The 14,432-nt window shown below is 32.7% G+C and overlaps 1 protein-coding gene across 1 annotated transcript in view; it reads right to left on the bottom strand.

Annotated features, from left to right (window-relative positions):
• Nucleotides 1–220: 220 nt before the first annotated feature.
• Rab8 (RAS oncogene family member Rab8) overlaps nucleotides 221–14,432 on the bottom strand; it is a 98,566-nt gene continuing 84,354 nt past the window's right edge. The window contains exons 6-7 of the mRNA XM_090413209.1: nucleotides 5,456–5,572; nucleotides 221–1,252 (exon numbers count right to left, since the gene is read on the bottom strand). Coding sequence (XP_090269335.1) covers nucleotides 1,160–1,252; nucleotides 5,456–5,572 — 210 coding nt within the window. The 3' untranslated portion in view covers nucleotides 221–1,159. The remainder of the gene's footprint in view (nucleotides 1,253–5,455; nucleotides 5,573–14,432) is intronic.

The following is a 14,432-nucleotide window of genomic DNA, read 5'->3' as shown; positions in this document are numbered from 1 at the left end:
ATGAATTTGTTATAACGGCATTTGCTACATACCATTAATGGAATACCTTTTATACTTAGAAAAACTTAATGCTATTTGAATTTCTGTTTAAATAATTGTTTGATTTTTCTTTCTCTACATAAGCTTACATTCTCTTATCTTTCTTTTGCACTTTACTGCCTTTATTTTCTTTATAATCTATTTGAGACCTGAATGTGGGTGTATTAAAAATAAGAATAAATAATCCATATTTCTTTTATTTGTAAACATACTGTTTTCAAAACTAAATCAGTTACTGAACAGTATAAAATACAGTCAACGTGGTCCACTACAACAGCATTTTAAAGTACATTATCCACATCATTATAAACATTTCTTATTGAAAAATTCCTCAAAAATTATTTCTCAGATAAGAGATTTCACAGTTCATTAGAAAACCTGGTTCAAGCTAAGGAAATAATTCAGTGCATATATTGCTTTGCTTCAAAAGATATGACTATGAAGGAATAAGCTGATAAGAAAAATTAATATTTAGGCTTTAGTTAAAGACTAAATTGATTATTGGACACTTAACTATACATCAGAAAATAGCATATATCACCGATTGCTTTAAGTAATAAGATATAATTATGAAATACAAAATTTACATAACATTTTACAATATTATTCAATGTTTCGAGTTAAAACTGGCAGATGAACTGATAAAATATGCTTCCTCCTCCCTCCCTCTCTCAACAGATAAGTTTTGTTCTTGCATTGTTTTCTTTTTTTATTACAAATATGAGTTATATACCAAAAGTATGAAATGGTACAATATACAGAGGAATTTATCATGCAAAAAATAAAAATTAGAGAAACTTCACTAGTTACACCTTCTTCATTTACTGAAAACACTCATTCAGACTGCAGGGTTGTATTAGAAAGTCTCTCTCTATTTTCTCTATATGTCCTCTTCTCTTCACCTCTTCTATTATCTTTGTTCCACTATTACAGTGGAAATGCAAAATGGAATTTCTTTTGTACAAAAGCTTCCAGCATTAACAGAAGCAGGGCCAGGACTTAGTGTATATAGTTGTAGTTAATGAGAAAAAGAGAGAGAACACAAGAGATCCTTTGGATGTCCAATGCTTATACACGTGGTTTGATAATATATACACAGTATTCAGACATAAGGAGATCATCATAGTAATTCACACGACCATCTAGATGTCTTCTTTGGTGGTTCATTGGCCTTCAGTTGATGGCCCCCATTCCTTGGGGGATTTGATGCTTTCTGCAAAATCAAAAATATATAAATCTTTAAGTCTTCTGTTTGATGTAACATATTTACAACTAACTTTCCATATTAACTTTAAGAACAACTTCCGCCCATCATTAACTCACAATCCTAAATTATGGGACACCCCTGTGAACAAATATGGATGTCAATATTTAAATTTTATGATGATATAAGCTTTTCTTGGAAGTTATTTTGATTTTGTATGCTGACAGATGAGCACAGAAAGAGAACAGCATTTCAGATGAGAATATAGCTTAAGGTCATTTGGAAAATTACTTCCACAAAGCAAGTAAGCAAAATGCTGAAAAAACAGAGGGCTAGCTGATTGTATATTGGGCTGATTGTTATCAGCCCAATATACAATCAGCTAGATCTTAAATACAGACTGCCAGAAAGTAGAGAATCTGTGTTTGGAAATGCAAATCATGGAATTGCTTGCTACAAGCAATTCCACAATTTTCCAGTACACTGAGCTGCATTCCATGAAAATTCAAAGGCTACGAGTCTTTAACAACAATGAATGCATTTTCATTTAATATGCCAGCCTGGTTGGCCAAGTGGTTAGCACACCCACTCTTCAACCAACAGGCTGCAAGTTCGAATCCCATCTAGGATATAGATGTTTGTGATTATCTTTAGGAGATATCTTTGATTGCAAGGTTGCAGAGCAAATATATTGTTTTTATTTACACTTTTGCATTTAAAGTAAAAATGCTGAATATTTTCATAGATCTTTAGAAATCAAATTAGTGTGGTTGGTGAAATGGACATTATATCCCTCCAATCCTTATGCAATGGTTTCAAATCCCACTGTGGCACTGTCTTTAGGAAGATACTTTCTCATCCTATGGGAAACCATCATCATTATGCTTACTAAAAGCCGGAAGTGGCTTAAAGTACCATAAATAGTTTCTAGAACAGGAGAAACTATAAAATCTAATCCATGGCCAAGCATCCATGGTACTAAATGGCTGATAGGTTCCAATCTTGTGCAGGTAAAAATTCATATAAAAATATGAACACACACACACACACCCAGAACATTATTATGTTCTGTGTGTGTGTGTGTGTGTTCGTTCACATTCAAAAAGAACTGTAAATGTGCTTCGAATTTAGAGAATAACCCAAACAACACAGTGGCCTATGCTAAGTCCCAAAAGAAAATCCAAATAAACTGAAATGCAAAATTCTGCCAGTCACGATAGCTCTCTTCATTAGTGAAATGCTGTGAACAGTAAGATGAATACTGAAAGGCTTATGTGTTCACAGTATATGCTATTTATTTTCACAGTACTGATGATAACATAGAATGATAAGAAAATATTTATTAACTTATTTGCTGATATTATATCCAGCATCTTCAGAGCACAAAAACAGTTTGTCACAGAACACGAAACAACAATTTAGTATAACAGTGGGACTAGTTTAATTAATAACCTATTAATGCTATAGTGGTACTTTTGAAAAATGATTCTTTACCTGTAATTTTATACCGTATTCCATCAATGTACTGAGGATACCTACATTACATAAACAAAAATTCTACAGCTAATAAATTAACTGCACATAAGTTTAAGTTTTCGTCTTTAAATTTTTCTAATCAGGTTTTAGGAAGTCAGGTTACTTTGTTGTAACGGCCTAACATGAAAGGGAAGGTGGAAAAGAAAAATGTTATCATATTAAAAATCATGTGATAGTAGTAACATTTTAATTTTGATATCGTTTAAAAAAAAAAACTCAGATGAATGCAAGCGAGTGTGTAAGGTGCAAACTTAAAGTTAGCAGTTAGCACTATGATTAGAATCTAGAGATTCTAATCATAGCACTAACTTTAGAGACCGGACATGATTTTTTTTAACGCTACATCAGGTCTCCAACAAACAAGTTAGTGGGAGGAAAAGAAGAAGAAGAGGAAACTTTAAAAAAAAAAAATGTTTTTTTTTTTTTTTTTTTGAATAAGCTCTTCATGTTGTTCAACCAGAATGCGAGGCAAAAGAAGAAAATTGTTAACATTGGATATGATGATCTGCAGAATGTATAAGGTACTCTAAGAAATACCTAAGACAGAAAAATGTTCCAAGACAGTAGAAGGAACAAGCAACAAGAAAGAAAAATTTGTTCTGCGAGCTGAATTGTAAAAGAAGTGTTAAACAGCTGTTGCATATGTTTTTAACAGATTTAGATCATAAATCCATCATAAATGGATGAAACAAACTACCTATGATCAGATTACTTACTTGAGTAACCTCCTAAACAGTAAATCTATGGCCATCTCACTGAAAAAAAAAAAAAAAAAAAAAAAAAAAAAAAAAAAAAAAAACACATTTTGGAACAAAAAAAAACTTTTTGTTCCAAAATGTGCAACTTTACACTTTTCCACATTAAATTAGCACCCATTATCTTTTGTTCATACTGTCAGCCTATTTAAAATCATTCTGTAAGCACTCTACTTGATTAACAATTATGCTACACAACTTTCTACATTACTGATGTACAAATTAAATAACAATGGACCAAGCACAGAACCCTGTGGTATACACACAACCGAGTCATCTGTCTTCTCTTGGATTCTGTTCCTAAACATACTGCTCTCTGTATCTGTCCATCAGCCACTTGGCCTGGTTGGCTGAGTGGTTAGCATACCCATTCTCCAACCATTATGCTGTGGATTTGAATCATGCCATGGGCATGGATGTTTCTGAATCCCTTTAGGTGGGAGATGAATTTCATCACCCAGTGAGAGACCACTGCCCAGCTTACTGGAGGCCTGAAGTGGCTTGAAAAAAAAATCAATGTTTGGTCTAAAGCAGGGTTTCCACACCTGGTAAAAATAAATATATAAAATCAATAAAAATAGAAAAAATCCTTAATCCACCCATGGAGCAAATGTAATATAATTTGACAGAAGCCTTTCATAGGTGGAAGGAAGCAAAAAAAGTAATCATCATATTGATCCCATTTTGAAAAAAGACCTGAACTATACCAATGCACTAAGGTCAGTTAACAAATTAGATTTTATTTATTACATTGAAAAAGATCTAAAATCCCTCCTCTCCAACTATAGCTGACGAAATACAAATGGAAAACATTGTACATATTAAACTCCAATAAACAATTAAGTTGTAATCTAACCAGAGGCAGAAAAATTGGCCCTTAAATCTTTAAAAAATAACCAAGACATTGTTATTACAAAAGTAGATAAAGGCAATGATACTGTTGTCCTTGATCGGGGAGATTACCTGAAAAAAATGAACCAATTGGTATCCGATCACAACATGTACCAAACAGTGAACTACAACCCTACAAACTACAAATTAAGAAATTTACTTAGCTCTTCCAAAGATCCTCTTCCATACCTTGTCCACCCAGGGATCTACAAAATTTAATGTACCTGTAACCTACTTTACATAGGGGAAACAGGACACACTATCCCAATTAGAAAAGATGAACACAAATGCCACAGTAAATACCTCCACTATGGTAAAACAGGCCTGCCAGACCACACACTCCAAACGTCACAGAATTGATTGGAAAGGCACCAAGTCCCTATACACCAAAACCTGAACAAGAATGATTGATTAATTATTCCAAGAATTTGGAGGGACCCATCTTCAACCCATATAGTATCCAGAACAACCCAAAACAGAAGAAAATCTTAATACGAGAGAACTTTAGAAATTGTTTAATGTAGTTGTGTTTTTTTTCCTTCTTCAGCCAGAGGTCAGGCTAGGGTAAATAATTAACATTTATATTCATCTTACTTTTGTATAGTGTAGTGTCATGTAGCTTGTATCCTGTACATATGTATGCTTTCCTGATGATGACCTCAATACAGAGGTTGAAATGTTGAATGTTACTTCCTTAATGATAAGTAAAGTAATTATTCTGACACGTATGGTGTGTCTCCATAAATTCTTCACTACAAATGCTGACTGCCATGTAACCTTAAAAGAAAGAATGGAGAAAATTTATTTATAATTTTTTTTTCTTTTGTGGATGGATAATGAGATATTTCTAAATGGAGTTTGTTAATAACAATGTATATCTCTTACACATATACAGACAGACCTTTTTCAATACATCCTCCTTTATGCCATCACAAGAAGTTGCAGTCTAACTGTACTGTGGACTCTTTCTTAACAGTTCAATGTTCTCAACATAATGAATATCATGGAGAACTAAAAGAAATGAACTCACCAATTTTTTCTCCATCTTCGTTTTGATGTCCCTTGCAAGAGTATAAAATGCTTCTTTTACATTTATGTTTGCTTTTGCACTTGTTTCCATGAATTTTATTCCATATTCTATTGCAAGCTATATAATAAAAAGAGCAATAATAAGTGATAAAATGCAGTTGCAAAAAATTGCAGTATACCAATGTTACAATATAAAGGAATCAACAAAGTACTAAACAATTACCTTTTTTTATTTTTTTTTTTTGTGTGTGGTTATAAGAATGAATTATTTCAGAATAACCAAGTGTTATGAAGAATATGCAAAGTATATCAAATTCTGATATTTAAAGCATTTTTGAGAAAAAAAATACAATTATTGATCCGAGTTCTAATTCATAGCTCATATTTCTGAAATGAATTTCATATTTGGTCAAGAATAGCAAAATTATGCAGAGCCTAATAATACTAGAAGTAAATAACCCTTCCATTTATAATGGAACCTTTCATGAAATAAAGGATGGCAAGTTAAAAAAATCAAATAACTAATGTATAATTTTGTTATAACAAAACTTCATCCGTTATACATTTGACATTAAAAGAAATATTAAAAAATGTTAAAGTCCAAAATATACATTTTTGATATGATTCTGGTATATTTCTTATTTATCTCTACTTCCCTCTGTCCACAAACATAATAAATATTGCATGACATCTTGTTACATGGCAGCAGTGATCACTTGCTGCACCACTATAACAAGTATGGAAATAATCCAAAGCAATCATAAGGTGTTTCACAACAGGATTTATGAACAACTAAGCATAGCTAGTTTTAGTTATGTACTGGAAGATCAACTTGTCTGTTACAATTCTATAGCAATAAATGGAAGACAAAAATTCTAGCAATTTTTGTCTTCCATTCTAAATGCTAAATTTTAAGTTTTGTTTTAGTCCGAGCAAACTTGCAGATATAGAAAAAATCCAGCGAGTGCTCAGACATTTTGTAAATACAGTGGTATCTCGCTAATCCAAACTAATAAAACTGTGCCCGTTTGGATTAGCAACTTTTCCCCCAGGAGACAACGATAACCAGCGTTTAAGACAAAAATAATCAGATTCTAATGGTACATCAACTTAATTCTGTAATAAATGAAGTAACTGATAGAAAAAAGCTACTGTACTGTAATGTAAAACTTAAAACATAATACAGTGCACAAGTTTATTTTAGTAAAAAATTTAGTTTGTATGTATCTGTATTGTTGAGGATTCTGATTTAATAAAATTGCATAGTTCAAAACATAACTTAATTTGCATAAAAAATATCACTTTCTTGTATGCAACAAAAAAGTTTTTTTTTTTTTAAAAAAAAAAAAACTTACTGATTTTCTTTTGCTTCTTGGAAGCTAAACTTTTTTCAAATGCTTCTTCTCAGAGCTGCATTAGCAATAAAATTTTGTGGAATGGCATATCGTTCTGCTTAGCCCATTCTATACACACATTAAAACTGTCAACTGCCTCTTCATGGTTTACTTTTGTTTTTCTTCGAGTTCTTTATCATCATCACTGTCTTCTAATTCATTCTGTAGCGTCATTTTTATAATTTCAGAATCCGATTTGATTTCAAATTCACTTTTGGTTCTACCTGTAATCCATTCTGTAACATCTGTTTGTGAAATTTCAACATCTGGATTTATATTTTTAACCAAATTATGCACGTTTTGAATTTCCTCTTTGAATTTTTCTAGCCAACCATCACTTGCTTTGAATTTCTGATCAGGGTAAATTTGTGAATGGAAATGCTTGGCTTTCTGCTTTAAAATGTCTCCAGAGATGGGAGCATGATGACTTCTTTCTTGAAGAAACCATGTGTAAACAGCAGAATCAAGTAAAGAAAAATCACTTGTTTTCAGAGTTTGCCTCTTGCTTGGTCCTTCTGTGGTTGAAACAAATTAAAATCCTGTCTTTTTTTTTTTTATGTCACCGATTATAGATTTTCCGACACCGTATTCAGTAACAAATTGTACGGCCACTTCACCCTTTTCTAGATGCTGAATTATTTTACACTTATCCGACAATGATAATGTTACGTGTTTTCTTTTGGTAGGCTTCGACCCGGTAGCCATTTTAACAAAATAAATTTTAGTGTTAAAAACAGTCAAATTAAAAATGAAGTTAATAAACAATAAAACTGTCACTTTTGAAATTTATCTGAAAAATAAAATCGCACTTACTAAAACAATCGATAATCATTCACTGAAAACTTACAAAAACACAAAACAATAAACGACAACTCAGACAGCGTTTCATTTCAATAACTAAAGAAAAACTGAGCATTATATACAACCAGGCTTTAGGCTAAGTCATTGTTTGTTGTCGAAGGAACATAAAAGATACACAAACATTGTGCAATAGTGATGACTAATCAGTTCATTAATGACAGTGGTGATTCATGCCGACAATACAGTACGTACTGTATAGTATAAAAAAGCAAACATGAACACAATAAATCAAAATAGGCCTACAGTATAACTGTACAATCAACAGTACGAAAAAAATACTGTACTTTAATAATAATAAAATAAAAGTACATAAAATAATAATACATAATAAATAAAACTTTTTCTTCTTTCAAACCACAGTTTGGATCACTGAAGGGTTTGGATTAGCGAGATACCACTGTACCTAACCCATTCGATTTGTTTTGTATCTATGTACACTTCTCAGCTGCAATTTGCATTTCATATAGTGCAGGTACAAATGTAAACGAATTTATGAAAATTCAAATATTATTAATGTAAAGAAAATTAAGAAAGAATTCCAATTAAAAAAAAAAATGATATCAAGTCCTAACCACCAGTGAAGGATTTAAAAATGTTCACTGAAAACTCTCATAACCACATATGAATGCACACATGTGTGGCAACACAGATCTCATTATTTCTTGTGTGCCAACATCTTGGCTGGCAATACAATACGGCCATTGCTTGACTAAGAGCATTGGTTTGCTATAGTACTGCTTTTATATTAATGCATATGAGAACAATGTTTACATCCATTTATTACAGGTAGAAGTGCACAAGCTAAAAAGGGGAAAAAAAAAAAAAAAAAAAATATATATATATATATATATATATATATATATATTTTTTTTTTTTTTTTCCCCTTTTTAGCTATAGATATATATAGATATATATATATAGAGAGAGAGAGAGAGAGAGTTAGAGCCTGTGTAGCTCAGTGGATGTGGCGTTTGCACACCACCGCGCTTGGCCGCACGAAGGAAGTCTTGGTTTCGAGTCTAGTCGGCGACTAGAGGAAATTTTTCTAAGCCTTTTTTCGACTGGTTCCCGAGTTAGTCGATCTCTGGCACGGGCAAGCAGGTTTTTCCTCCCGGAAACTCGGGTTTTTCGTCCTGTAAACTCAAGAAAATCGACCGTAGAACCCACATTATTTCAGACATTAAATATATTGTGTTAGGATTAGGGACCACGAGATGGCGGCACATTTGAGCCGTCTCTCTTCACTGCGTACTGCTTAATTAGTGATAGCCTTGGGCCATCTGTCTCTGATTGGGTACCAGTGGAGATTGAACTGCCCACTCAGTCTCCAAAAGTTAGATAGGGCTAAAATGGCCTCGCCTACTCCCGTATATACGGGAATAAAAAGGCGTTAGCTGATTTTTATTTATATATATATATATATATATATATATATATTTTGTATAAGAGTTCTTTATAATGCTTATGGTAATTGAAGAATGCAATATCCTGTAGAGCAGTGCTTCCCAAACTTTTGGATGTCAGGGCCCCCTTTGAAAAAATTAAAATATTACACAGCTCCCTCGAAAAAAATCATAATATATAGATATATATTACTATAATATTTATATTCAATACAAAACATACACAGTGAATATTGCAAAAATCAAATGCAAATACAGGTAACCCTTGTATAATGCAGATGTTAGGTTCCACAGAAATGCCGCGTTATGCGAGACTCAGATCGCATACAAAAAGTAGGGTTAGGTTCCGAAATCGTTTTTTTCCGAAACAATGACATACCAAATAAAAATATTTTTTTATTTAATTCTTGTAATTCATGTAAGTTAAGAAAACATATAAACTATGAAACAAATATATAGTATAAACTTATAAAATTAAAATTGTACGTAAACATCATTGCACATAATAAAGTGCATATTTTAATCGTCATCACTGTCTTCAAAACGAACATTTCGTAGATGTTACAAGTAATCAGCATTTCTTTATTTAAGAGTGGCCGGAAGTCGTCGTCACTTAAAATCTCTTGGACATCATTTGTATAATTCTGAATGCATACTTTGGCCGGTTTAGTTATCAAGAACTCAGTAATAAAACCTTGCTTATCACTATGCTGCCATTTTTTATTAAGTTCATAATAGGAAGCTAAACAAATATCCAATTGTCTCGTGAATTTTCTGGAGCCCTCCGTTGAGGGATCTTTATTCATAAAATAGCTTCCTAACTTTCTTGCCAAGTCCAATCCAGCTAATTTCTTTAAACTGAATGTTTTAATGGATTCATCGAAAGAACTTCCCCACCATTTGGTTTGACGTCATCTATTAATTGTACTAGTTCCCCCTAATTTAAATTCATTTCCTTATCAATTAATTCACTAATTTTGTTTTCAACCATATCACAAAAGCCATTTAAGTGGCCATTACTATAGAAATAATTTTTTTTACATTAAAAAAAAAAACATTACATATTGTATGTAACTCACCAGAAAATAAAGTGCTCAGCTTGAGATTAACAAACATGATTTTTAATGCGTTTTCCTGGCAGAAAACGAAGACAACTTTCAACAATAATTAAAACTTTACACAGTAAACAGTTGACGTACATGCGTGCTAAAGGATATTTCCCCTAAAATTCGCTACTTATAACTACATGTGCGATACAGGCAGACACAAATTTAACAAAGAAATTTGATTTTTAAGTCATGCGGTGAAAAATATATGAAAAGATGAAGGATTACTGCAATTTGTAGACCGCGTTATATCGAAACTGCATTGTATAAGTACCGCGTTATACAAGGGTTATCTGTATTACATTTTTAGCATCTTACATACACATCTGATATGGCACATTATCTCATATTTTTATATAGATAGATATATTGTTATGGTACATTTGCAGTACAAGCACATGAAAATGATTAGTAATAAAGAAAGAATTAAAAACATAAAAGAAGTTTAATAACAGTTTAATGTGATGGATGTGTTTCAATACTGCTACACTAATATCAAGTGAAATATCTGAAACTGCAATTCTTAGATTTCTTCTTTGAAATGAAACATATGAATAAGCATATATTTCCTAATACTCATTAAGCACCGATTGGGGCAGTCTCATGCAACCAAATTTGTTGAGGTTTGGCATGTTTCTTAGGGCTGATTCCATGAAAAGTCTTTTAAATTTGAACTTGCTACGGTGTATTGGAAATATATATTAACTTTAATATATATTTCCAATATTTCAGCAACATCACATTGCCATTTTCAAAGAAACTTACAATAAAGACACATGCACGCAGACACTACATACAGTAAATGAGGATGAAGGAGGAAGCTATCGTTTCTCCTAAAAGTCCTGATGGTATATAAGAAAAGAATATAAAATTTATCTTTTATATTCTTTCAAAACTCAATGCTAAAAACAACATTACTTTTGGGATGACCTGATATTTTTACTACAAAAGAAATTTGATTACTGCTAATTGTATGTCGTGTGTTAAAAATAATTGATTTACACTGATCAGTTTTATTACTTTCTTCATTACTGAAGCTCCAACACCTCTAAAAGACAAATTCTTTCATTTTATTTTGAATAAAGGGCTCAACATCTGTCAACAGGTGCAGAAATATGACATAAACCAAGATTTCAAAACTGATCAACTTGCGTGGACATTAATGTACATAAACTGGTGTCCAAAACCTAAGGACTGATACTACAACTACAAATTCAGACAAATCAACATCTGGTAATTTGTATAACTGACGATTTTGGGTAGAAAGCAGGTACATATTTAAATTTTAGAGCATGCAAAGGGGTCACATGATAACATAACAGGATAAAAGGCAAAAGACTGAGCTAAGCAAACTGTGTTTGAAGGAAGCTCTTTTCATGAAGGAATAAAGTTGCAAACTTGGATGTCTTGCAATGTCTCAAAGATCTCATCTAGATGATTTCATGCAGGGAAGAATTATTGGAAACCTTGAAGGCTGAAGAATTACTGATATAGAATCTCACATTATGTGAGATTCTAAATAGAGAGTTTGGAATCTCACATAATGTTGTATCTGGGCTCCGGGCAGCATTTCAAAGAAATGGAATGTGTTCCAAATGTTTGCTAACACGTCACCCTTATTCTACCATGGAGCCTAAGACAGATCGGCTTGCACATCAGCTCCATTCAAACACAGGTATGCAGATATCTCAACAAACTGTGGCAAGGCATCTGTGATAAGTAGGCCTATATGCCCAAAGGCCTGTAGTCTGTGTGCCTTTATCCGGCTCATCGTAGAGTACATTTTCACTGGTGTTGTATTCATAAAAATTGAACAAGACACAAATGGGCTAATATACGCTTTACAGATGAGTCGTTTTAGTCTTTCTTCCGATTCTAGATGACACTTGATCTGGTGTGACAGTACCACTGTCACACCAGATCAAGTGTCTTGAAATCTTGAAAGGGATAGATATCACGGTGCTGGGGTCATGGTGTGGGAAGGCATTATGCTTAGTGAATGGACCAAGCTACAAGTGCTGGAAAAAGGAACTATGACTGGTGAACTATACTACCACAAAGTTTTTCAACTTCATGTTAGATTGTTCTGTGGGTGCTGCAGGTGAAGAATTCGTTTTTATAGATGACAATGCCACACCACATTGTACATGAACAATGGATATACTTCTGGAAGTGGAGGATATTAATCGAATTGAATGACTAGTATGCTCTCCAGATCTCAATCCCATAGACCACATTAGGGAAACAATAGGGTGATGCACTCTGCTCAAAATTCCCCTCCAGAAAACAAACAAGGCCTTATCCTTTCTCTGAAAGAGGAGAGGATCAGTTTGTCTCAAGAACTGAATCACTTGGTGCTAAGCATCATGGTACAACATTGTGAGAGCTGCATCATAGTTCAGGATGGACATATTCCATACTGAAATGTCTCTCCGCATAGTTTTCTGTAAGCACTGTACATTAATTCCTTAATTATACCCTTGGGAAATTTGCAACTTTTGCCAAAAACGTATTTCAGTTTAATTTGTATGAAATTTATAACATTTTTTGTTAACATAATTTATATTAGTATGCTGGCAATAAATTTATGTTCACATTTGGCTGTGGTCATGAAAATTTTCATATACAGGTAAAAATGTAGTTCATGCTTAGCCTTTGGGCATCAGTGTATGTTGACAGTTAGCAGATTTTCACTCATTACGTGTTAAATTAAACGTTTCAAAGTTTACACTATGATATCTCTTGAATACTTGCTTGCCATTTTGTCTGCATATTCCATGATATTGTTTCTTAAGTTTGAAGATTTGGGAGTTTTTATATCTCTTCACAACTGTTTGTTAATATATGATGCGAATTTTTTTTTTTTTTTATCTAGAATTCAAATTGGTCTTAACATCGATAATTTCACTGAAGGTAGTGTATCAGTTTTTTTTTTCAATCCCTCTTTTTAATAAGACAACTTTATGCTGGCTTTTAAGATTGTTATGTAAGTCACTACTACTTCCACAACTGCTTTGAATTTTTTTTTTCTCACCCACACCTGCACTTCAGTAATTTAAAATAACACTATGGTGATTTTTTCCCCCATGCCTACAAATAAAATTCACTTTCAACACCTCCTTTCATCAAATAAAGTCACATGAAATACTCTAATTCCTACCTTCAACTTTTCACTATTTGGAACAACATGTAAACAATACTAGTCACCACTCTCTCAATGCTCAATCAGAATACAAAATCATGGAATATAATTCTGTCATTAATATAGTGTCAAAAGATTTGGATATGCTTTCACAAGGATAGGGACAAATGCTTCAACCACCAAATGTTTTTTTTTTTTTGGGGGGGGAGGGGCAATCTGTTTCAGGATATATTAGAAACCAATAATCAAAGGAAATTCTATGATAGATTTAAACTAACCAATAATTAAAAAAGGACTTGCATGTGTGTGTGTATCAGTAGCTTAGTACAAAATGAAAATACCTTATTGATTGAAAAAACATTTTATTGTAGCATTAACAGTCAAGTTCTCAACTTGCATAGTGCAACACTATAATAAATAAACACGAGTGGATGATGCTTCTCTGCATTTACCAGTAAAACAATCAAATAAACGGGACAAGAGTAATTCTTCCAAGCTGCTGTTCTATTAATTGGACGATTGAGGAGAGGTTTGGTCATTAACAAATTCTCCAAATTCAAGAAATGCAAAGAAGTCTGATGTTGGTTTGTTTATTAGGCTCATCTCAAGAGGGCTGAGGTGACAGCAGGAGTGAGCTTCTTTAAAAAATATGTATGCTACATCCAACTTAGTCTGCACAGTTTATCTTTTCTGTATAAATATATGTAGCAAGCAACTGCAGCTTATATCATTCATTCTGTCTACTTTGCTAAATCTCTCCATTCTGGGGGTCAATTTTCTCAAACAATTGAATTGCCTTGTCAACAGAGGCATCTCTACCAATTTTTTCACTATAAATATTTTTTGGAGTGGATGTTTGGCTTTTTGTTCTGTTTTTCTCCCTCTTCAACTTTCTCTGCTTTTATAAGCTCTTCAATGCTCTACTTCATTTTCACTATCCAACTCTTTAGCTATCAGCACTATGCCACCCATCTCTTGTAAGGCTTTGTCTTTGTTTGAATATTGTAAATGTATGACCATGTATTTTCAGCAACTTCTTCCATACATTATCCAAATACACATGTATATTTTT

This window comes from Typopeltis vanoorti, chromosome 23 (assembly GCF_054136105.1).
Source record: "Typopeltis vanoorti isolate ZY-2024b chromosome 23, IOZ_Tvanoo_1.0, whole genome shotgun sequence".
Classification (NCBI taxonomy): Eukaryota; Metazoa; Arthropoda; class Arachnida; order Uropygi; family Thelyphonidae; genus Typopeltis; species Typopeltis vanoorti.
The sequence above is the reverse complement of the archived record's forward strand: the minus strand, read 5'-3'. Positions and strand labels throughout refer to the sequence as shown.